At 40.8% G+C, this 26362-nt stretch overlaps 1 protein-coding gene across 5 annotated transcripts in view; it reads left to right on the top strand.

Moving 5' to 3' along the window:
- The window catches only part of ALG14 (ALG14 UDP-N-acetylglucosaminyltransferase subunit), a 118105-nt gene that overhangs the window by 14951 nt on the left and 76792 nt on the right, over window positions 1-26362 (top strand). The window contains exons 3-4 of one of the 5 annotated variants that reach the window (XM_028163376.2): window positions 14007-14019; window positions 18644-18667. The exons of the other annotated variants lie outside the window; for them this stretch is intronic. Coding sequence (XP_028019177.1) covers window positions 14007-14019; window positions 18644-18667 — 37 coding nt within the window. The remainder of the gene's footprint in view (window positions 1-14006; window positions 14020-18643; window positions 18668-26362) is intronic. 5 annotated transcript variants of the gene reach the window in all.

Below are 26362 nucleotides of genomic sequence, written 5' to 3'. Positions count from 1 at the left end.
AAGCAAGAGAAAGCTGAGTAGGTTATGAGGCCATGGAGGTCAAAGTGAGGATAATGGGGTCAGATTTTTTAAGACCTTTTGGTCCATTTTTAGTCTTAGATTTTTCCCCCATGAGTGATGTGGGGAGCCATTGGGAGGGTTTAGGTAGGGGAGTGATAATGATCTGACTTATATTTTAATAGGATCATTTTGGCTGCTGAATAAACTCAAAGGGAGAAAGGCAGAGCAAGGAAAGGAGTTTGGAAGCTATTGCAGTAATTCAGGTGAGAGACCAACATGGCTTGGACCAGGATGGCAACAGTGGATGTGTTGGGAAGTAGTGAGATTCTGGACATATTTTGAAGGAAGAGCTAATAGGATTTCCTGGAAGATAAGGTGTGAGGTGTGGGGGGAAAAATGAGGAGTGAAAAACAACATCCAGGTTTTTGGCCTAAGCTACCAGGAAAATGGAGTCACCATTCATTTACATGAGGAAGATTATATGAGGGAGCAGGAGGGCTAATGTGGGGTGTCTGTAACCATATAAACAAGGATGTTGACTGTGCAGTTGGATATATGAGTCTGAAGTTGAGGAGGGAGGCTGGTCTAGAATATGAATTTTGGAGTCATCTGTGTTTAAATGGTAGTACTTAAAACAAGAAACTGTGAGATCACGCAGGGATTGAATGTAGTTAGGAAATAAAAGATGACTGCGAACTGAGCCCAAAGCACTCTAGCTTTCAGGTATAGGGGAGCTGTTACTGTCATGGAAATATCAACTGCCAATTTATTGTTCCTCTGTATGCCTCTCCTCCAGAACTGGGGGCGGTGGGGAGCACTCAAACTCCAGCTCTAGGTTTCTGGCATCATTGTCTTCCTCCCAAACCTCAGTGTTACAGGCTGTCTGCTGCCTTTTCATTTTCTTCTTGTTTCTGGCAAGTAGGGATTTCCCTTCTTTCCAGTTCAGTAAAATAGTATTTCAATATATATCTTACAGAATTTTAATCCATTTATAGAAGGAGGGTTTGGGTGTTGGTTTAAGTCAGAGTTTTATCATATCCTCTGTTTAGATGCCTATTCTGTACTATTTGTGTAAATAGCACCCCCTACCCACCCAATTTTCCTCACTTTTTTATTTATTTATTTTTTAATTAAAAATTTTTTTTATTCATTTTTGGCTGTGTTGGGTCTTCGTTGCTGCAGGCAGACTTTCTCTAGTTGTGGTGAGTGGGCACTACTCTTCGTTTCAGTGCACGAGCTTCTCATTGCAGTGGCTTCTCTTGTTGTGGAGCAAGGGCCCTAGAGTGCGTGGGCTTCAGTAGTTGCAGCACGTGGGCTCAGTAGTTGTGGCTCGCAGGCTCTAGAGCGAAGGCTCAGTAGTTGTGGCACACAGGCTTAGTTGCTCCGTGGCATGTGGGATCTTCCTGGACCAGGTATTGAACCCGTGTCTCCTGCATTAGCAGGCAGATTCTTAACCACTGCACCACCAGGGAAGTCCTGCCTCACTTTTTAAAATCTGGTGTAACTGTACCAACTGCAGTTTCCTAGCTGTAGATAATATTCCTGTGGTTAAAGGCCTTGACCATCTTTTTATAGTTAGATTTTTTCAGACCTCTTAAGTAAACCCAGAAACTCTGTACTACTTTAAAGCATTATCAGTAATTGTACTCTGTGCCTGGGCAAGGTATCTCATCCATATCTCTCAGAGCACTTTAGGAATAAAAGTACATCAGTTCCCACTTGGTTCTGTTAGGAAGGCAAAACCCACATTTTCAGCACAAGGCTGCTCTTCCAAAAACATAAAGAAGACCTTCCCAGAAGTCAGAAGATACAAATGACCCATTGTTAATCACTTGGAGTTGCCCAAGTAGCATAGGAAGTTTCTATTGTTTGGTTAATACCTTATTCTGATATGGAATTAGTTAATTTCTAAATGTTTTTGCTAGTTTGTAGAAAAATATTTAAATGTTCATATTTGTCTATTTGTGCTAGATATAAATATACAGCAGATTTTAAAGCTAAATATTAAATTAATGTAATCTTATTAATTGAATGGTAGAGATGACCTACTTTTGTAGCAGAAACTTCATGCACATTCCTCCTAATTCCTTTGATTCGGTGTATTCTTTTAATTATATTTAAAATCTTTAGGTACATAATTCATCTTATTTGTAGTTACACAAGAGTGAAGAGAAATAGTTATTCCTGGTGCACTTTCTAACTCTCTATAGTCTATGTATCTCTAAGTAGTTTAACTAGCTTTTTAGGAGAAACAGGCATCTCTAGGGAGAAACATCTCGATCCCACTCAAATAAAGCAAGTGAGATTAGAAAGGTGAGGGGCAGAAAGCTAAGCGAAACAAAAAACAAGCGAATGTTTAGCTGTGAAATTACCTATATGAAAAAAATATCTTGAAATGCCCTCTAAAGAAAATGTAATTTCCCCTGGGATTAGCTCTAAAGTAAAGAGTAGCTAAAGTAATATCTTTCAGAAAAATTGGATAGTAACCTTTCCAAATAGAACCAATTACCAGAGCAATATTAAATGACAGTAAGTGAAAAATCTCACCAGAGCTTTCTTCCTGGAAAGCAGTAGTCCGCTTGTTGGCCTGTGTTTCAGCAGGGACGTCCACCCCTTCGACACACGGGGGGAAATGAGGCTCAGGGCATTGCACTGTAGATTCTGGTTCGTCCTTTATTTGCTTCTCAGTCTGCACCTCATTTGTTAACCACCTCGCTTGACAACCCTTACTCCTGGTGACTTGTGTTAGAGCATGAGTTGGCACCTTCAGATCATATCACTAAGGAAAAGAGTTCAGTGACATTTGAGTAAAACATTTTTAAAATGCACATAAAAATTAGAGTGGACTTTTTTCATATATAAAACAATAGAAGTTGCTGAAAACTGATTTGAAGGGTTAAAAATTAGAGCCAACATTCTTTACTTTTGGGTCACTTAACTAGAATTCTCACTCCTCTATAATTAAGCTTATAATGTTTCACCAAGAAAGATTATTTATTTGTTTATTTAGTCAAAAAATATTAAACGAGTACCAATTCTGTACAGACACTACGTTTATGTGGATATTTCAGCAAATCTTTATTGAATATGCCCGAGAATATCTGCCTCAGGACTGTAAGTGGTTATTTTTGTTTCGTTACTCTTTTCTTTCCAAAATTTGTTTATTTGTTTCTTAACTGAAAAACTGTAGACAGCAAAGAAGCATATAAAGTAAAAAATGGGAGTATCCTATAACCACTCCACCCCACTCTGTGGAGGGAAACACTGTACCAGCTTGAGTCATACCCTGCTGGTATCACTTTTTTTCTCCTGCTGTATATACATGGACTTATAACAAAATATTATGAAATTACTTGTACATATATACACATAACTACATAAACAGCATTGAGGGAACAGAATATGGCTAATTTATAAATCACACCCTATATATTGCTTTCAGCTTTTTTGCATTTAACTTTATACCTTCATAGTTTTCCATGTTGGTACTTGTAGGTCTACCTTGTACTTTTTAATGATTGGATAGTAAACTGTAGTATTGATGTACCTTTTCCCTATTGCTGTTTTCAGTTTTTCACTGAATACTGCAGTAAACATTTTTGTACTTATGTTATATACAGTCTGCAAGTATTCTTATAACTTTCCAAGTTTTCTACAAATGTGGGTGTGACTTTGATTAGAAGAAAAATTAAAAACGAAAAGACTAAATTAAGTACCTTGCTGACGTGAAAGGGCATGTCACCCCATTGGCACTATAGCATTCTGGTATAGTATGTTGATTGAATTCCTGTTTTGAGGTAAATGCAATAAACATGAAAAAGTATCATGTGGAGTAGAGCCTAGTGTAATAGATATCCCAAACTTTTATTGTTATGGTCATTAAATAAAACCTTCCATGTGCTCTATCCATATTTTTCAGTAATTTGCTTGGGCCAGCAATACTGAATGCATGTTATATGCAAAGCCTACATGTGCTGCAGTTGCTTTGGAATCTAGTCTTCTTGTTGGCATCACATTCATATTCATGGCTGCCCACATTTATCATCCTGAAACACTGCATTGCACAAATAACCTGTTATTCTAACATTTTAAATGATTTCCTTAATATGAAAAAGTGTGTTTGGAGCCAAAAGCCAATCTCCATTAGAGGCATTCTTTCTCCCTAGAATCAGAACCAAAACAAGAATACCTGGCATTAGTCATCGATTTCTTGATTCGACCATCCACCTAAGATGAAATAAGAGGTATAAATATTGAAAAAGAAGAAATAAAGTCATATATTCTATAAAGTATATCTTGAAACAAAAAATTCAACTTAAAGACTATCAAATAAGAGAAGTTCAGGAAGGTGTCATGTGAACTGAATATGCAAAGATTAGTAATGTTCTTATATGCCAGTAACTATAAGAAAAGATCATGAGAAAAGATCCCTTAAATATTAAACACTGGGAGAGAGGGCAGACAGCAGAAGCAGGAAGAACTACAATCCTGCAGCCTGTTGAACAAACACCACATTCACAGAAAGATAGACAAGATGAAAAGGCAGAGGGCTATGTACCAGATGAAGGAACAAGATAAAACCCCAGAAAAACAACTAAATGAAATGGAGATAGGCAATCTTCCAGAAAAAGAATTCAGAATAATGATAGTGAAGATGATCCAGGACCTCAGAAAAAGAATGGAGGCAAAGATCGAGAAGATGCAAGAAATGTTTAACAAAGATCTAGAAGAATTAAAGAACAAACAAACAGGGATGAACAATACAATAACTGAAATGAAAACTACACTAGAAGGAATCAGTAGCAGAATAACTGAGGCAGAAGAACGGATAAGTGACCTGGAAGACAGAATGGTGGAATTCACTGCTGTGGAACAGAATAAAGAAAAAAGAATGAAAAGAAATGAAGACAGCCTAAGAGACCTCTGGGACAACATTAAATGCAACAACATTCACATTATAGGGATCCCAGAAGGAGAAGAGAGAGAGAAAGGACCCGAGAAAATATTTGAAGAGATTATAGTCAAAAACTTCCATAACATGGGAAAGGAAATAGCCACCCAGGTCCAGGAAATGCAGAGAGTCCCATACAGGATAAACCCAAGGAGAAACATGCCAAGGCACATAGTAATCAAATTGGCAAAAATTAAAGACAAAGAAAATTATTGAAAGCAGCAAGAGAAGAACGACAAATAACACACAAGGGAACTCCCATAAGGTTAACAGCTGATTTCTCAGCAGAAACTCTACAAACCAGAAGGGAGTGGCATGATATACTTAAAGTGATGAAAGGGAAGAACATACAACCAAGATTCCTCTACCCGGCAAGGATCTCATTCAGATTTGATGGAGAAATCAAAAGCTTTACAGACAAGCAAAAGCTAAGAAAATTCAGCACCACCAAACCAGCTCTACAGCATAGCCTGAAGGAACTTCTCTAAGTGGGAAACACAAGAGAAGAAAAGGACCTACAAAAACAAACCCAAAACAATTAAGGAAATGATAATAGGAACATACATATTGATAATTACCTTAAACGTGAATGGATTAAATGCTCCAACCAAAAGACACAGGCTCACTGAATGAATACAAAAACAAGACCCATATATATGCTGTCTGCAAGAGACCCACTTCAGACCTAGGGACACATACAGACTGAAAGTGAGGGGATGGAAAAAGATATTCCATGCAAATGGAAATCAAAAGAAAGCTGGAGTAGCAATACTCATATCAGATAAAATAGACTTTAAAATAAAGAATGTTACAAGAGACAAGGAAGGACACTACATAATGATCAAGGGATCAATCCAAGAAGAAGATATAACAATTATAAATATATATGCACTCAACATAGGAGCACCTCAATACATAAGGCAACTGCTAACAGCTATAAGAGACAAAAACGACAGTAACACAGTAATAGTGGGGGACTTTAACACCTCACTTACACCAACGGACAGATCATCCAAACAGAAAATTAATAAGGAAACAGAAGCTTTAAATGACACAATAGACCAGATAGATTTAATTGATATTTATATGACAGTCCATCCAAAATCAGCAAATTACACTTTCTTCTCAAGTGCGCACAGAACATTCTCCAGGATAGATCACATCTTGGGTCACAAATCAAGCCTCAGTAAATTTAAGAAAATTGAAATCATATCAAGCATCTTTTCTGACCACAACACTATGAGATTAGAAATGAATTACAGGGAAAAACACAGAAAAAACACAAACACATGGAGGCTAAACAATACGTTACTAAATAACCAAGAGATCACTGAAGAAATCAAAGAGGAAATCAAAAAATACCTAGAGACAAATGACAATGAAAACACGATGATCCAAGACCTATGGGATGCAGCAAAAGCAGTTCTAAGAGGGAAGTTTGTAGCTATACAGGCCTACCTCAAGAAACAAGAAAAATCTCAAATAAACAATCTCACCTTACACCTAAAGGAACAGGAGAAAGAAAACAAACAAAACCCAAAGTTAGCAGAAGGAAAGAAATCATAAAGATCAGAGCAGAAATAAATGAAATAGAAACAAAGAAAACAATAGAAAAGGTCAATAAAACTAAAATCTGGTTCTTTGAGAAGATAAACACAATTGATAAACCATTAGCCAGACTCATCAAGAAAAAGAAGGAGAGGACTCAAATCAATAAAATTAGAAATGAAAAAGGAGAAGTTACAACAGACACCGCAGAAATGCAAAGCATCCTAAGAGACTACTACAAGCAACTCTATGCCAACAAAATGGACAACCTGGAAGAAATGGACAAATTCTTAGAAAGTTATAACCTTCCAAGACTGAACCAGGAAGAAATAGAAAATATGAATAGACCAGTCACAAGTAATGAAATTGAAACTGTGATGAAAAATCTTCCAACAAACAAAAGTCCAGGACCAGATGTCTTCACAGGTGAATTCTATCAAACATTTAGAGAAGAGCTAACACCCATCCTTCTCAAACTCTTCCAAAAAATTGAAGAGGAAGGAACACTCCCAAACTCATTCTCTGAGGCCACCATCACCCTGATACCAAAACCATACAAAGATACTACAAAAAAAGAAAATTACAGACCAATATCACTGATGAATACAGATGCAAAAATCCTCAACAAAATACTAGCAAACAGAATCCAACAACAAATTAAAAGAATCATACACCATCATCAAGTGGGATGCATGCCAGAGATGCAAAGATTCTTCAATATATGCAAATCAATCAATGTGATACACCATATTAACAAATTGAAGAATAAGAACCATATGATCATCTCAATAGATGCAGAAGAAGCTTTCGACAAAATTCAACATCCATTTATGATAAAAACTCTCCAGAAAGTGGGCATAGAGGGAACCTACTTCAACATAATAAAGGCCATGTATGACAAACCCACAGCAAACATCATTCTCAATGGTGAAAAACTGAAAGCATCTCCTCTAAGATCAGGAACAAGACAAGGATGTCCACTCTCACCACTGTTATTCAACATAGTTTTGGAAGTCCTAGCCACGGCAATCAGAGAAGAAAAAGAAATAAAAGGAATCCAAATTGGAGAAGAAGAAGTAAAACTGTCACTGTTTGCAGATGACATGATACTATATCTAGAGAATCCTAAAGATGCCATCAGAAAACTACTAGAGCTAATCAATGAATTTGGTAAAGTTGCAGGATACAAAATTAATGCAGAGAAATCTCTTGCATTCCTATACACTAATATTGAAAAATCTGAAAGAGAAATGAAGGTAACACTCCCATTTACCACTGCAACAAAAAGAATAAACTACCTAGGAGTAAACCTACCTAGGGAGACAAAAGACCTGTATGCAGAAAACTAAGACACTGCTGATAGAAATTAAAGATGATACCAACAGATGTAGAGTTATACCATGTTCTTGGATTGGAAGAATCAGTATTGTGAAAATGACTATACTACCGAAAGCAATCTACAGATTCAATGCAATCCCTAACAAATTACCAATGGCATTTTTTACAGAACGAGAACAAAAAATCTTAAAATTTGTATGGAGACACAAAAGACCCTGAATAGCCAAAGCAGTCTTGAGGGAAAAAAATGGAGCTGGAGGAATCAGGCTCCCTGATTTCAGACTATACTACAAAGTTACAGTAAACAAGACAGTATGGTACTGGCACAAAAACAGAAATATAGATCAATGGAACAGGATAGAAAGCCCAGAGATACACCCATGCACATATGGTCAACTAATCTATGACAAAGGAGACAAGGATATACAGTGGAGAAAAGACAGTCTCTTCAATAAGCCATGCTGAGAAAGCTGGACAGCTACATATAAAATAATGAAATTAGAACACTCCCTAACACCATACACAAAAATAAACTGAAAACGGATTTGAGACCTAAATGTAAGACCGGGCACTATAAAGCTCTTAGAGGAAAACATAGGAAGAACACTCTTTGACATAAATCACAGCAAGATCTTTTTTGATCCACCTCCTAGAGTAATGGAAATAAAAACAAAAATAAACAAATGGGACCTAATGAAACTTCAAAGCTTTTGCACAGCAAAGGAAACCATAAACAAGATGAAAAGGCAACCCTCAGAATGGGAGAAAGTATTTGCAAATGAATCATCGGACAAAGGATTAACCTCCAAAATATATAAACAGCTCATGAAGCTCAATAGGAAAAAACAAACAACCCAATCCAAAAATGGGCAGAAGACCTAAATAGACATTTCTCCAAAGAAGACATACAGATGGCCAAGAAGCACATGAAAAGCTGCTCAACATCAGTAATTATTAGAGAAATGCAAATCAAAACTGCAATGAGATATCACCTCACACCAGTTAGAAGGGGCATCATCAGAAAATCTACAAACAATAAATGCTGGAGAGGGTGTGGAGAAAAGGGAACCCTCCTGCACTGTTGGTTGGAATGTAAATTGATACAGCCACTATGGAGAACAGTATGGAGGTTCCTTAAAGAACTAAAAATAGAATTACCATATGATCCAGCAATCCCCCTACTGGGTATATACCCAGAAAACCATAATTCAGAAAGACACATGCACCCCAATGTTCATTGCAGCACTATTTACAATAGCCAGGTCATGGAAGCAACCTGAATGCCCATCGACAGACGAATGGCTAAAGAAGATGTGGTACATATATAGAATGGAATATTAGTCAGCCATAAAAAGGAACGAAATTGGGTGATTTGTAGTGAGGTGGATGGACCTAGAGACTGTCAGTAAGAGTGAAGTAAGTCAGAAAGAGAAAAACAAATATCATATATTAACGCATATATGTGGAACCTAGAAAAATGGTACAGATGAACCAGTTTGCAGGGCAGAAATTGAGACACAGATATAGAGAACAAACGTATGTACACTAACAGGGGAAAGCAGCGGGGGTGGGGGTGGTGGTGTGATGAATTGGGAGATTGGGATTGACATGTATACACTGATGTGTATAAAATGGGTGACTAATAAGAAGAAAAGAATACGCTGGGAAAGGATCTTGAATAAAAGGAAATGAGCAGTATGGGCTCAATAGTGAAATCTTATTGAGAGACATTAAATATGATGTGAGTAAATACAGAAACCTGTTTATGATGTATAAAAACTTAGCTAGATTTTCAAGTTTCCCCAAATCTATGATGAAGTATCAGTCAGAATTCTGGGGGATTTTTTAACTTTGTTTTTTTGTTCAACATGTAATATTTGCTTTTCATTTGCCAGGCATTTTTATAGGCTGTGGGATACACCAGTGAACAAAACAGATGAAAAAAATTCCTGCTATCATGAAACTTACTCTACTTGAGCTGGATCAGAAAGACAGCAGGGCTAGACATAGTGAATAAGAAAATCACTCAGCTTTTTAGAAGGCTATCAGGATGAAAATGTAAGACATAATTTAGGAATTTCAATTATTTAAAGCGCAGTAACTCATTTAGGTTTCTATTCACTCTCTGTTTACTCCATCCCTTCAGTCACATTCTGTTCATAGAAACAAATTTACCCCAAGTTCTTCATCATCAACTTGGCTATTTTTAGTCTGCTGCAAGAATTAACAAATGAAATAATTAAATTCTCTAAAAAGAATACATTTTTAGGTAAACATTTTTGCTATATCAGCAAATATTTTGGATTTCAGAATATAATTTGGACTCATTAGACACTTTCTGTGTTTTCCAAGAATACTAATAAAAGCATGTCTGCAAGAATGCCTGAAAGAAAAAAAAGAAGAGGAAGGCTATATCAGTGCTGTGGGAGGATTGCACAGGGATGGGGCAGGGTTGGGAATTCTGATGAGGAGGAAAAATTTGCAGTTCTGACGAGGGGCTTCAAGAAGATGGGGACACCTGGAGGAGAGCATTGCAGGCAGAGGGTGTGGTCTGGAAAAGCTGAAGGGTGGGGCATTCCTGGATGTTGGTGGAATGGTTGAGGGTCAGAGTGAGTGTAGGGAGAGACACCAGAGAGGAGATGGGAGGGTAGGGCGGGGCCAGATGGTGTAGGGCCTTGTAGGCCAATGTGAGGACTTCGCCTCTTGCTCTGAGGAAAACAGGGAGCTGTTGGAAGGTTTTGCTCAGAGCAGCGGCCTGACTGCTGTTTTAAACAGATCACTCTGGTTGCCGTGTCGCAAATAGACTGTAGGGTTCGAGGGTGAAACCAAGGAGACCAGTTTGGTGCTGGCTGAAGCAATCCAAACAAGAGGTAGTGTAGCTTACACCACTAGGGATAAGGAATAGGGGGAAATGGTTGGATTCTGGATTTTTTTTGGAAGTAGAGTTAACAGAATTTCCTGACAGATTGGATATGAGATGCGAAGAAAAGAGAGAAATCGAGCAGAACTCTGGAGTTGCCATCCCTGACCCTGGGAAATCTGTCCGTGGAGCATCCTAGTCTCCAAGTGTCTTTACAAATAATATTTCATACCATCCAAGCGAATCAACAGCCTCCGCATTGGCTGGAGGAACCTGGATGCAACCTGGGATTCAAAGGGTCTGCCCAGGCCCTCCCTTTGCTAGTTTAAAACCATTTCCTAAGTCCTGGGTACTTGTACTCTCTCTCCCTTTTTTCTCTCCCCTCCCTTGCTCTCCCTCTCTTCCCATCTTCCAACCCCAAAAGGTCCTTCAAGCTCCAGAAACATCCTAGAAAATCCTTCCAGGTGTTGAAGGACTTCTGTTATTGGACTCTCCTCTGCTGCCTCCTCAGCCCATGTCGCTGTCATTCCCTCGTGCTGCCACCAGGTGGCAGTGCACTGCTAAGCATTGCACTGTTGGGCCCTGCATTACTTCTCAGTAGAGAGCGGGGAGGGCTGAACTTTAGAATGGGCTGATGTATCACAGACTAATCTGGCTTGGGGAAGATGAGGAGAGATTGTCTCCAATTCTTTTTTTTAGAAACATCATATATCCTTGCTAGGGATGATCCTTTCTTGAGTTTGAAAAGGCTCTATATGGCTTTCTAGCAGTCTTTCCATGTAGAGAGTGTTTTTATTTAAAGACTTTATTCATCAAACACCTTGCTGAGGTTGTAGTCCTGGTGTATTTGTTTTATATGCTCTTCTTTGTTCGAGACAGGTAGAACAGCTCCCTAGAAGCCTTCGCAAAAGTAAAATCCTTCTTGAAAATCAAAAGTCGATATTGATTGAGTAGTTTCTGTATGCAGAATTTGGACTGTTTTATGAAGAAGGAAGGAAAGGAAGGGCCCTTTGTCTGAAGTTTTTTGTTGCAATTGGAGAGGCAAAAGCATGAATACTGGACACCTTAGGAATTAATTAATAAAAGTGTTCCTGGGCAGTGCTAGTGACTAAAAAATAATAAAGGTACCAGGTACCTTTGGAGCCTGGAGTGCACGGTGGGGCTCAAAAGAAGCCTTTTGGTTGAAGGCTGCCTGTAGACCAGTTAGGTTCCCAACCCCTCTGCCCTACGCTGATAGAAAACCCAAGATTTACCCACTGGAAAAGTTGAATAAAGAAGTTTTGGCTTTAGGAACAACAAGCCAAATTATGAATGGGATAAGACATTGCCCTGAAAACCCAGGGTTTAAAGAATGTAAATAACTACCCCTGTCCCCTCAACACACACCACTTAGGTCTCCTTTCCAATCAGTTCATGTATTTCCCCCAGATAGGAGATGAAAGATTAGCTTTGAAGAAAATGCTTTGCTCAGGAGAAGAGAACTATAGATTCCAACACTTGGGATTTCCCCCAATGAAGTGGTCAAGTCCTGATCATTTTTATCCTCTACTTGACAAGTTCTACCCAGCACGCAGAGCTTCTGTCTTCCTTTTAGTGCCTCATTCTTTAATAGGAACCAGGGTTTCTCAGACTCGGTACTGTTGACTTTTTGGGCCAGATTAATCTCATTGGAAAGCTGTTCTCTGAACTGTGGGATGTTTAGCCGCATCCCTGGCCTCTACCACTAGAGGCCAGTAGCACCCATCCCTTTCCCACCCCTCACTCCCAAAAATGTGACGGGTGACCAAAAATGTCTCCCGTCCTTGCCAAATGTCCCTGGGGGGAGAAATCTCCCCCTCTTTCTTGAGAACTACTGGTTTGAACCGGCATCCACAGACTACCAGCCATTGGAGGAGAGTCCCATTTATAAGAGAAAGCAAAACAGGGAAAGGAACTTTGAGAAAAGGAATGTGGGGGGCTGGGGGATGGGTATTAAAGGAAAGCAATATCCTCAGAGAAATGAGAGGACATTGTGTCTTAAAAAAAAAAAAATGAGATCTATTCTTTTTAAATCCTCACAGAATAAGAAAGACCTTTGGCTATTAAAATTGTAACTGTAGGAATAAAAATAAATTGGAAGATCATATTCAAGAGCTCTGTTGTAAATCAGAACAAAAAAATAAATACAATAGAGGAAAGGTAAGAAAATTAAATAATTAAACTGGCTGTCCACGGTGTACTATCTATAAAGAACAAGGACATGGGAAAATTTTTTTTAAAACAAGTGACCCAAGCAGAATTCCCGGCACTGGAAGGCCATAACCTTCAAACTAAAGGACTATCCCCAGCCTCATTAAACTGTAGTCACAATAAGATATATCATCATACTATTTCAGAACTAGTGATAAAGAGAAAAATTCCAAAAACATCCAGAAAGAAAACGGAAAGGAGTCACATTGGGGGTTCTAATGACATTCAGAATGACAGTGGAGAAATGTCCTCAAACTGTTTCCCCATATACCCTTTCACAGAGGATGTGCTCCACCAAAACAAGGGAAACCCAAGAAGGAGGAAGACTCCAGTCCCAGAATCTGGGCGCCAGCCCAAGAGAGCAGCAAGGGGATTTCTCAGGATGGCAGTGAAGGGAGTTCCAGTGTGAAGACAGCCATGTTCAGCAGGCCTAGAGAGAGAAAAGAAAATGCTGCTTTGAATGCAGAGGAGGGAGAGCTGTCTGGGCTGGAGAGTTCCAAAAGGGTAGGGGAATATGAAGAGCGAACATGGGAAAAAGTGCAGGAAGGTGCAAAGTGCAGGACTTGCTCAGACAAAGGAAGGGAGTGTTTGACAAGAATCTGACAGGAGATTGGGAAAGCAGTTGGTTAAATTACAAGACGAGAAATTATTTCAATTGTAGAAGCCTGAGACCATCTTAGAATGTTTTCAGTTGCAGAAAGGATTTAAGTGATCTGATTATTTTTTAAGGTTGTACAAAGAGGGTATAGGGATCATTTTGAGTTATGAATAATGGTTCATTTTTGGTTTTGTTTGAACATTTTCTGTGTTTTCTAAGTTATAATTAGAAAACAATGTAAGTTTTTGGGGTTTTTTTTGTTTGTTTTTTTGAAGAAACAAAGCTGAGAAGAGATAAAAGCCCCAGTGGAAGTAATAATTTTCTAAATAACCCACATATCATCAGCACTAATATTTTGGGACTAGTATAATTGTATTTGGGAAGCATATGAGTTTTTCTTTTACTTTAATAAATAGGGATCTTTTGGTTTCATCTTTTAGCCCATATGTATGTATGATTCAGTGACAGTTTCGTGATTGTAGGATTTATCTATCAGTACTTCTAAAATTAGCATGATGTGCTTCCATTTAACAACACCTGCTATTTTCCATCAGGTGGGCTGCTGACTTCACACAGTGAACTAAGACTGTGTTTAACTGCTGAGACTTCTAAATCTAATGCTAATGCATTTGGTATCTCTCTTTCATAATTGCCAAGCAATTCTAAAAGAAATAAGTTTGTGAACTATGTAATTGCAGTTGTGGGGTTTTGTTTCAGTTTCTAAATTGTGTATTACAACTTATAGTTTAACATTTTTACCTTTTTAGATTGTGACTAACGTATATATGCACTTTTCCTCTTTATAATGGACCTCAACTATATTCAGTTATAGGTAAAAGTAAAAAAAATATCTCTAATTTGGAAGATGATCATTCTAGATGCGTGAAAAATAGAAAGTATTTGACATTTATTGCACATAGAGATCCTGTGATGAGGCTGTTTCAGTGAATAAATGATGATTTTGAGATAGATGTTATATATGGTTCTAAAGTATTTTAAGTAGCTTAATCTCTTAAATTCTTTCCCAAATCTTAGTTTTCCCATCCTCCATCTCTACAACAAAGGCATGTTAGGTTAAACTTTCTTTGAATCAGATTCTGAATGGATGGTATTGAAATAACTGTGAATAATGTCTTGCAGTTATTTCAGCTTTAAGGTAATTTGACCATTTTCCCTGTGCCAGTGAAATTTGTATGGGATTCTCACAACATGCAGAGCTAGTAACATTTTACAATACGGTGCTATTGTTTCTCTTTTAAAGCTAATTAAAGACATTCTAATAACCAATGTTTGAATTTAAACATTTCCATAAATAGCATATTTTTAAAATACATACTTATATTATGGGCCCAAACATACAATAATTTCTTTTTTGTTGTTGTCACAAAATCAGGATGTGGCCTGTTTCCTTTTATCCTTCCTTTTGCACAAATGGAGACTTTTTGGGTCCCTTTTAGCCTTTAAGCTCCAGGAAATAATTCTGGAGCCAGTAGTTGCAATCCCGCCAGGGACAACATAATTCTGAGCGCTACAAGTAGTGAGGATGACACGTGTTGGTTTTAGTCAGGATTGACCAATGAGCTGAGCACTAGAGGGAAGCAAAAGTGGAAGAGCGGGTGCAGAGGGTGTTCACTTGTCCTTCAAGGACGTGAAAGATGCTCGAGTCATGGTGGAGGGTGAAGTGCCGTGAAGTGACCTACGATGAAGGAACCGTGGGTTCCAGGCTGGGTCCTGCTCAGATAACCAGCTCTGTCACCTTGGGCGAGTTAGCCTCTCTGGACCTCAAGTCTCTCACTGGGAAACAAGGAGGCCTGGCTGAGATCAGGGATCCTCATCTAGCGTCCTTGATCCCACAACTGGCTGTCAAGTCTGACTTGTCAAAGACAAGCGAGGCTGCTGCTCCAGGCCAGGCCGCCCTGGGACCTGTCGGCGCCTGCCTGGAATCTCGGTTTCCCAGCACTGCCTTTTCTGAGATTCCCAGTTGTCTTGCTCTGTCTGCCCACCTGCCAAGTGAATTCATTGGCCAAGTTCCCAGTACAAACCCCTGTCTATCCCATTTCAACCTGACAATTACCTGTACATATTCTCTAACACGGATATATTTTGTACTTAGAGAGTGTTTTACTGACTCACACAATTATGCTCAAAACCGAACCACAGTGAATAACGATATGCTCTCAGTCTGTTTCCCCTTTTACCGTTCACGCCCCTAAAAACCTGAGAGTCACCCCAAGCTCCCCAGCCTCCTTAAATCCCTGCTCCCCGCTGTTTGCCCTCTCCAGTCCTTCAGCTTAGTGTTGTAAGTATCCTTGAGGCCAGCGGTCCCCAGCCTTTCTGGCACCTGGGACCAGTTTCATGGAAGACACTTTTTACGCGGGGGGCGGGTGGGGGCAGATGGCTCAGGCGGTAACGCGAGTGATGGGGGGCGGCCCGCTCACCTCCTGCTGTGCGGCCGGGTTCCTAAGAGGCCACAGACCAGCACCGGTCCGTGGCCCGGGGGTTGGGGACCCCTGCTTCAGGCCTTCAGCGTCATTCTCCTGGTGTCTTTCAGTGATCTCTCAAATGATTTTTCTCCTCTGGTTGAGCTGCCACCCTTCTGTCCATTCTCTTCGTCACTGCCGGAGTGGTATTTCTTGAAAGCAGATCTGATTACAGTACTCTCCTTTTTTAGCATCCTTCAGTAACTCCTCTTTGCGTTTAGATTTGAGTACATACACTTTAGCATGGCTTTGAAGGCCCTACCTCTCCAGCTCCATTTTCTGCTGCTCTGTCCTCTTTACATGCCAAAATATAGTTCCCCAGATATTCCATGCCATTTCATGTCTCTCTGCTGTGAACACGCCAGAAGAACCTTTTTTCCTCCTCTGCTATACCTGGTAAATGTCATATTCTTCCAAGTTAGATAAAGTATCTCTTCTATAAAGCCTGACTGGGTTTATCAAAGTATAATTCATCATTTCTTACTTGGTGCTAACATTATATTTAATAATGATGTCTCGTCGTATCAGTCTCTCTGATTGCAATTATTAGTTGTCCTGTGTTGTCCCACAAGACTGCAGTGAGTTCTTTATAAACGTCTTATTTACCCTTGTGCTCCTAGCCCAGTTCCTGTCACCTGGTAGGTGCTCTTGGGAGTCTTATCTGTGCTCACAATGAAGAATACAGTTCTAATAGCCAGCGCTGTAAACACTTGTTGCATCTATGATTTTAATATCTTTTCCTTTTTAAGAAGAGGAAAGCAGTCTTTAAATTCATACCATTTTTAGGGACTTCCCTGGTGGTCCAGGGGTTAAGACTCCATGCTCCCAATTGCAGGGGGCCTGGGTTCAATCCCTGGTCCGGGAACTAGATCCCACCTGCCGCAACTAAGAGCCCGTGTGCCGCAACTAAAGATCCTGCACGTGGCAATCCCACGTGCCACAACTAAGACCCGGTGCAGCCAGATAAGTAAATAATATTTTAAAAATAAATAAATAAATTCATACCATTGTAAAGCTAAAAGGAAGGGTATTTCAACTGCAAGTGACATAAAACTAAACTCAAAACTGGCTTGAACAATAAAGAGCATTTTTAAAAAAAATTTTTTTGTTTTTTGTTAAGTATTTGTTTATTTATTTATTTATGGCTGTGTTGGGTCTTCGTTTCTATGCGAGGGCTTTCTCTAGTTGTGGCAAGCGGGGGCCACTCTTCATCGCGGTGCGTGGGCCTCTCACTATCGCGGCCTCTCTTGTTGCGGAGCACAGGCTCCAGACGCGCAGGCTCAGTAGTTGTGGCGCATGGGCTTAGTTGCTCCACGGCATGTGGGATCTTCCCAGACCAGGGCTCGAACCCGTGTCCCCTGCATTGGCAGGCAGATTCTCAACTACTGCGCCACCAGGGAAGCCCCAAGAGCATTTTTTGACTTAACGAAATGGGAAAAATTCAGTGTTGTTTCTGGCAAGACTTGGTCCAGCTGCCCAGGGAGGCCACCAAGGATAGTGGTGTGTCTGCTCTATCCTCTGCAGCGTCCTCCCGTCAGACTCCCCAGTGCTGCCTCCAGCAGCTCCAGGCTCTTCCCTCAGGGCAGCAAAAAGCATTAGCGCCTCCTGGCTTCATATCTTTGCACTAAAGGTCTAAGGAAGAAGAAGCTCTCTTACAGAATGTAGGAGAGGGAGAGGTGAAGCTTCTTTTTCCCAGAAGTCCCGGCAAATGTCTCCTGCCTGATGGTCTCCAACTGGGTTATATTCCCATCTTTCAGCTAATCATCGTAGCCAGAGATGAGTGTTGTTCCATGGTGCTTAAGCCATTCCAGGCCTACTCTCGCAGCTACAGGTTAGGGGTTAAGGAGACAGGGGCTGAAATCCCACCAAAGCCATCTGGCTGAGAATGTGAGCAAGAGTGAGTTACCCAAAGGAAAAATTGGATTATTTCTGGCAAAAGAAAGGGGCAATAAAAGGCTGGAAAGAGGAATACTAATATTCATTATGAAGGACTTTAGAAATCTTTTGCGCCAGACTCCCCTAAGTGTTTCAAGAACAAACTTCTTTTTTATTTCCCTGAAGCCTGAGACCTCCAGGCAAGGAAGAGCTTCTCGAGGTAAAGTGAGGAGTGGCCCCAAGTCGTGAGGCAGGCCTGGAACAGCGGTCTTTAAATTCATACCATTTTAAAGGTAAAAGGAAGCCTGTCTCTGACAAGACAGGCTTGAGAACCAGTTGTGGGATCATGATGGCTAGTTGAGGATCTCTGATCTCAGCCAGGCCTCCTTGCTTCACAGTGAGAGACTTGAGGTCCAGAGAGGCTAACTCACCCAAGGTGACAGAGCTGGTTTTCTGAGTGGGACCCAGCCTGGAACCCACGGCTCGTTCATCCCAAGACACTTCATGGTACCTCGTCATCACCTACGTTGAAGTGAGCAACTACCAAGTTCTTGAAGGACATGCATATAAAAACTTTTTTTGGGTGGTGAATTATGGTCATCTTGATTTCAGAATGATTGGGTGAATCATCCAACATGCTTTTACTATATATTGTACTCTTCATTATTTAAAAAAAAGCGGTTATGAAGGAAAACTGAAACCATTTTTGGTTGAATGAAATTTTACCATTTTCATTTTGTCTTGTTTCCAAGATTCTGCAATAGCGTGGCATTCACTAAATAATAAATGTATTGTACGTTTCAGTGTGTGGTAACAGCAGAGAATGACTTCATAGACCACTTGACCTGCTCTGTTGTGGTTTATGATGCCATTTGGATTCCTTGGTGGAATTATTTCCATCTAAATCACTATAAACTTCTATTTAGTTTGTCACAAATCTAAAGCCAGATATGTTTGTGGTTTTCAGCAGTGATGTAATTCTGAAAGATACTGTGAAAGTTACAAGTTGTCATATACTATTAGCATTTAACTCAGTGTTTCACATAATTCCAGACAGACTAGAAGCCTGAAAAAAATCCATTTCTCCACGTTATTTGTTTTTACTCTTAGGCAGTCTACCTTTGCTGTCTGTCTTGCCACTGTGGGTTTGGTTATGCATCAATCAAGTACGTGTGGGGAACACTGGGAGGCTCTGTGGGCATACACAGTAATGAAGGACACGGTCCCTGCCACTTCTTAATTAGGAAGCTTGTATAGATAGATAGAAAGGATGTTTCATTAACTACATGGTGGAGAGACAATAAGAGAGAAAGAGTCTTTCTTCTCTTTTATATGACTGCCAATTGTGTGAAACAGACTGGATCACGTTGCAAGATACGCACATACTGCAGGGTATACACATTGACTTGCACAAAAAGCAAGGACTCAACTAAAGCATACTTTCCCAGTCGGCTGCCAGGTAGGAGCAACAGCAAAACAGCAGAACTTGCCAGAAGGGACTTAAGGGCCTAAGGTTCAACAGGAAAGTCTGAAGATTTCTAAGCCCCTGTATTTTTTTTTTTTTCTGATTTTTTTTCCCCAGAGAGGCTCGCGGGCAGAGGAGGGAGTCATTGGTGACAGTGGTAGGTGGGGGAGTGGTGCCAAACCTACAGCGCAGAGCAGAGCACAAAGCACAGAGAGGTGGGAGGAGGCCAGCGGCCCAATTCCCATAGAGCAGGGAGAGACACAGCACACTCGGGGTTGAAGGCTGTAGATATATAGGGCTGGTGAGTTACAAAACAGAGAAGGGAAAGGAAATGGGTCAGGATGGGTGGTTGGCTATCACAGAAACCACAGGCGGCCGGGAGCACAGCTCCAGAGGAAGCCGGCTCAGCTCACTGTGTGTTGGAGGGGGCAGGCTTCTCAGCAGGGAGGCACAGGGACCGAGAACGGCCTTCATGAAGGCGAGTCAGCAGCCTATTTCAGGACACGTGGAAAGCCTGGGTTCAGGTCCCGGCTCTACCACTTGCTGGCTCTGTCCCCGTGGGAAGGTTCAGATGCCTCACCTGTGAAGTGGGAAGTTTCGATTAATTGGTCTCTTACATTCCTGAGATGTTATGAGATAAGGAGTTAGCATCTTCCCCAGCATAGACCACAGACTGAACTTCTAGAAACTGTAATGACAGTCATTTATCTATTCAGCGAGTAGTGGTGAGCACCCATGACGTGTGAAACACCATTCTGCGCATCAGGATCACAGCAGGCAGCGAGATGAAGTCCTTTCCTCTCACGGAGCTCACGTTCTGGGGAGAGAGGCAGAAGGCAATCAGACAAACTATAAATGAGCAAGTTAATTTGAGTTACCAATAAATTGCTGTGAAGATGGTAAAATAAGACAGTGCGGTGGAGGGCAACCATGTTTTGGGGGTAGGGGATGGTGGGGGAGAGCTGCATCCTCTCTGAGGAGATGATGTTCAAGCGAGACCTGACTTGCAGGAAGGAGCTTCCTATGAGACAGTCTGGGAGCAGGGCAGACAGCTCAGAATGAGCAGAAAAGGCCCTCAGGAAGGAATGAGTCTGACACATTCAAACAGCAGAAAGAAGACCCGTGTGGTTGGAGGGAGCGAGCAGGGAGCGGCTAGAGACATAAGCCAGCGCCAGACTACATGGGACCTTGGAGGCAGTTGTAAGAAACCTGGATCTTATCCCAAGTGCAGTGGTGAGCCTTTGGAGGGCTTTAAGCGGGAGAAAGAAAGATCTGCTGTACATTATAAAAAGATCGCTCTGGAGATTCTGTAAAGGATAAAATGAAGGGGAGCAAGAGGAGAAGCAGAGACGACTTGAGAGGCAATTGTAATAGTCACAGTGAGAGGTGGTGATGGCTTGGACCATGAGAGTAGCGGAGATGTTGGGAATAGGTGGGCAGGTAGGAATGTGTGTAGAGGTTTTGGAAGAAGGAAACATGGGGGCAGTTTTTATAGACATACTGTTTTTATTAGTCTGTACCTCTGCCTTGAGGAAACTGCTCCTGACCCTCTTTTATGTCCTATTAATGGTATGCAGGGCACAAAGGATGCTTCCTCCATCATTCTACCCCCTGACCCCTATCACCAGACCCAACATTTGGTTTCAGAGTGGCCCCCACCAACCCTCGTCCCTGCCAGTCCCAACATAGATCTTCATGATCTTCACATCTATTTAGGAAACCTGTTTATGATAGGTTCTACTGTTCATTTGTCGATTTCTGGCTTGGGAACACAGGAATAGCATGTTTTGGTGGCAAATATGATAGTTCAGTTTTGAGTTGTTACAGAAAAGCCTAGTGAATAGAGGAATACCAAAACGAGTATGCATTTCTTGCCCCAGTAGAATGGATTATTGAGGGCCAGTTTAGCAGCCCACAGTATTTCTAAAAGGAAGAGCTTTCCCTGGGTCTCTATAAGAATCCAGGAAAAGACTGACCCTGCTTGGGTCATGTGGCCACTCTGAAACTAAATGTTGGGTCTGGAGATGGGGCTCAGGGGGTAAAATGATGGATGAAGTATCCTTTGTGTCCTGCATCCCATTAATAGCACATAGAAGATGATCAGGGACAGTTTCCTCAAGGCAGAGGTACAGACTAATAAAAACAGTATGTCTATAAAGGTGCCTTCACTTGGTTTTCTCTAGATGCCACAACCCCTAGGAATGCCTGGTCATAGCCGAGCCTGAATTGTAGCTCTCTGAAACTCTCTCCCATTCCTTTGTCTTCAAAGGAACTTTAATGAAGACCAAAATACAGGCATTCTATTGATAATTTTTCCTCATTGACTTCTTTATATATTTGATTATCTTCTAAAACTATATAAGGTAATAAAAACTCTCCTAAGATTTTGTCATGGCCTGGCTCTCAGTATTTCTTCTAGGTGATACAGGACATCAGAACCCTAGCACCAACTTCTGTGTATCAGGCATAGCTATTCTGAGGGCTCTGTCCCTATCAAGATGGCCCCAGGTTTCCATCCACTTGACTGCACCCCTGCATAGCAGGTTTAATACAGAACCAGTGGGCATAGAATTTTTCAAGAAGTTTTAGGTGTACAGTGGAAGGCTCTGCTCGCTTTAACCTAGCAGACTGCCTTTCCCTCTGTGCTCAGACCTCAAAGCCTCAGGACACTCTTCTCTCATGGACTTATTTTCTGGGGAGAGGACCCACAAGGGCTGAGAAGTTCCTTGAGGCCCTCTAGGCTGTGTATCTAGGACACATTGATGGGGAGGGGCGTTTGTCTTTGGTTCCTTCTCATCTCCCCTTAGGGTTTGGTGCCTCCTGACTCTGGCTGTTTATAAACTCTCAATACCCTGCTTTGCTCTGGCATTTTCCCTCTTGCCCCAGGAATTCCGTCCACTCAGTTCAACCCATTTATTGAGTGGACCTTACAAATAAGGCAGCAGGTTAAGCACTGTGAAATTACCTCCTTTGTGTCCTTTCTGCATTCCCAGTCTAAGGACATCTCAGCTAGGTGACAGGAAGATTGAGTTATTTTATATTAATATGCAAAAACATATTGAATCATTTATTCAATAAATATGTATTGTACACCAACTGTAAACCAAATACTCTTACAAGCATTGAGATTGCAACGATTAAAGTTCCTGGTGTCCTCAGGTAAGTTATATTCTCGTGGAGGTATTAGTAAATAAACATATAATATGCCAGTAGAGGAAATAGAGTAATTTTAAAACAAAAAGCAAGCCTGGTGATGGAAGAGAGAGGAGTGTGCGTACAGGTGGGAGGAGCAGGGTTATTTAGAAAGGTCAGTCGGGAAAGGTGCCTCTGAGAACTGATCTGGTGGGGGAATGGGTGGGAAGAGACTTGGATTTGGAGAGAAATCTCTTTTTTGGTAGGATTTCCTGTTCACTGAGCTTATTATCAAAACGTCATAATGTGGCGAAGACTTAGATGGGGTTTGGAGGTATAGGCCTCTCTAGCGTAGAGCCATAAGCCAGAGAGGGGTACCATATGGACCCTCCCCCCGTCCCCGGTCTCCTGCTAGTCAGGGTCATGGTTCTGACCCCTTGCCTGGCTCGATCCTCACCGCCCCCATTTCCCCACGCTGGTCACCAACTCTCTGTTTTCCTGTTTATCTCACTGGTAGGACTTCCAGCTTGGCTTTCTTCCCGGCTACCACTTAGACTCTTGTCGTTGATGGTAATGTAGATTCTTGCATCACATTGCCTTGGGCTATTCTGAGTAAATATCCTTCCCTATCACTAGGAAAAACCTACTCATTGCCCACCCTGTGGGTAACCATATACTTTATCATTTAAATTGGGATACTTCTGAGAGCAGAAGGGAGTACTATTAATAATTATGCCAGGACTACAGGTATAAACTGGGACCATCCTGTGCAAACTGAGTGGCGGGTCACTGTATGCATGAGGTCATTGGCTCAGTTAGCTCCAGCCCACAAGTGGAACCAAGACTCCCCTCCCCAGCCTAGCATCTGATCTGAAGGCTGAGGCTGAGCTCCTTCCATGGTGCAGCCAGAAGTCAGAAGACAGGTCATCACTCTTCAGTCACTACCTTGTTTGCTCACCCTCAGGCCTGTTTTTCTAGTCTCCATCTAGGAGGACCCTCAGGTCGCACCCCAGAACATGCCTCCACTAGTTTCCGTCCTTCTGGGAATGGACTGGAGACTTCCAGAACCCATTTTCTCTGCTTCCACAGGCTGCTCCCCGGGACGAGATGTAGACTTTTCTTCCATGTCCAAGTCTAAGAGAGCTGTCTGTAGACCCTTGTGTAGGCCCTACAGGCTTTTATGTTTGCCTCTCTGGAGCGCAGATGGAGTCAGAGGAGCTGGGCTTCCAGAGCCAGAGTCAGACTGACCACCCCTTCCAGCCCCTCAGGACACTAAAAATACCCAAAAATATTGTTCATTGCTTCTTTACATAGCTATAAGCAAAGAAGATGTGGTGTGTGTATATATATAATGGAATGCTACTCAGCCATAAAAAAGAATGAAATAATGCCCTTTGCAGCAACATAGGTGGACCTAGAGATTATTATACTAAGTGAAGTAAGTCAGAAAGAGAAAGACAAATACCATATGATATCACTTATATATGGAATCTAAAATATGACACAAATGAACTTATCTACGAAAAAGACTCACAGATATAGAGAACAGACTTGTGGTTGCCAAGGAGGAGGGGGTAGGGAGAGGGCTGGATTGGGAGTTTGGGATTAGCTGATTCAAACTGTTATATATAGAATGTATAAACAACAAGGCCTTACTATATAGAACAGGGAGCTACATTCAGTATCCTGTGATAAACCATAATGGAAAAGAATATGAAAGAGAATATGTATAACTGAATCACTTTGCTGTACAGCAGAAATTAACACAACATTGTAAATCAGCTAAACTTCCATAAAATAAAATTTTTTAAAAGTTATATGCTCACAGCTTTAAAAGATTCAAGGGACATGGTAGACACCCGTGGTTTTTTGAAGAAAATATTACAGATATTAAGATCAGGCCTCAGATTTTTGAAGTAACATTGAAAAAACCTTTATAATGGGACACTATTGGGTTATTTTTACTATAATAATACTGACATCTTATTGGGTTCAAATGTATTTTGTAGTACAGGTCCACAATCTCTGATCTGAAATCCTAGAAAGCTCGGAAAACTGAGGGAGAAAAAAAAGTTCCAAGTTTGTCACAAGTTCATTTGACAGTAAAACCTGGTTTGAATTGGCATGAGGAGTATAGTCTTTATCCCACTTAGTGTGAATGTTCGTGTTTTGCTATAGAAATGTTAATATGTTTGGTTACTTCTCCAAACTTCAGCGGTGGATATTATGTAATATATGGTATATGTCCTGTATTACCTGTTCGAAACACTTCCGATCCAAAAGGTTTCTGATTAGGCATTTTAGCTCTATAGTGCTGAAACCAAGCAAGGCCTCATGTATCCACAGTGCAGAAAGCCAAACTCTGACAGCCAAGAGTTTGCAGCAAAGTAAGGGTTTATTGCAAGGGGCCAAGCAAGAGTGTGGGAGACAAGCCTCAGATCCATTCCCACTTGGTCTTTTGAGTTAGGGATTTTTTTTTTTAAAGGGATGAACAAAGGCTGGGATTAATTGTCTTGTGACATTTCTTAATCATAGTTTCGGGAGTCGGGATGTTCTGGTTTATGAGGCTCAGACCAGGTGGTCCGTGGCTTGGGGGTCCATTAGCTCATCTTGACCTGGAGAAACAACCTGGGTTTGTACGTTAATGATGATATATATAATAGCAATTTTAGTACATTAACGATGTTATGGACAACAGCAATTTTAGTCATCTGACTCTGGTGGATAAATGTTCAGTTAGCACAGGATAGAGGTCAGAGGGGACAAGAAAGGGAATAAAGATTTGGATAGAGAGATTAATCATAAACTCAGTAAGGAAACTCAGTTTTAGGGGGGCTCAGTTTCAGTACTGTTTTACCCATTACATGTTTTTAAATTAATAATCTCTACAAATTAGGCAAGCACAAACTTCTAACAAGATTCCTTACAAGTTTGCCCCCTTTTGGATACTGCTCCTTGTATGGTCTATAGTTTGGGAACTATTCAGTACTATTTTCTAGCTGAACATTTAGTACCTTAATCCTTTGGAAGAAAAAAAACCATTGATATAATAAATGATTATTAAATAAATAAAAATAGTGAATAACATATTGAGTCCAGATCTTTCTTTCCCCACTGGTGTAGTATGGAAGGAAGAGGGAATATCCGTCATATGTGAAACAGAGTGGTCACATGTGCAGCCCGTTTTCGTTTTTATAGGAGCTACACAGATGCCCTCCTGGAGCATAACAGAAGCCTCCACACACAATCTCACACCTTTTTCTGAATTTGAAAAAACGTAGGACCAGTAGTTTTGTGTCTTCCACTGGTTTAGGAAAAGGTTTTTCTGTTCTTTTCTCTAGGAGCATATTGTTCCTCAGGGCCAGAGGTGGGGGGATGGGGAGAGGAATGTATTAGGTATTTAGTCCTTTACTCTCCGACTTGACTTAACGTTTGTGGTAGCCAGGCTGCGAGAAACTCCCAGTGATTCTCACCTTCTGGTGTTCAGTTCCCTGTGTAATCCCTTCCACATCAAATACAGTTTGTGGCAAACAGGTCCAGATTTTCTTCATGCAAATACTGATATGTGTACCAATGTGTATACAAACACACACAGCTGTGTGATTTGTTAATACACGCTGGATCATATTAAACATACTGTCCTGCAACTTGTATATTCACTTTAACAGCTTATCTGGGCACATCTTCCATATCTGTTCCTATAAATCTATGTCATTTGTTCATATGTCTCCATATATTTTATTGTATGGACTTCTCCAATCCCTGTTAGAGGATATTTGGGCTGTTTCCAATTTCCACAAATACAAACAGTGATAAAGTAGATAGCATGTGGGTAAATCTGTGGGATGTATTTCTGGTAGCAGTAATGCTGGATCAAAAGTAGACA

Source organism: Balaenoptera acutorostrata, chromosome 1 (assembly GCF_949987535.1).
Source record: "Balaenoptera acutorostrata chromosome 1, mBalAcu1.1, whole genome shotgun sequence".
Lineage (NCBI taxonomy): Eukaryota > Metazoa > Chordata > Mammalia > Artiodactyla > Balaenopteridae > Balaenoptera > Balaenoptera acutorostrata.
Note: the sequence above shows the minus strand (reverse complement) of the source record. Positions and strands in the feature narration are given on the sequence as shown.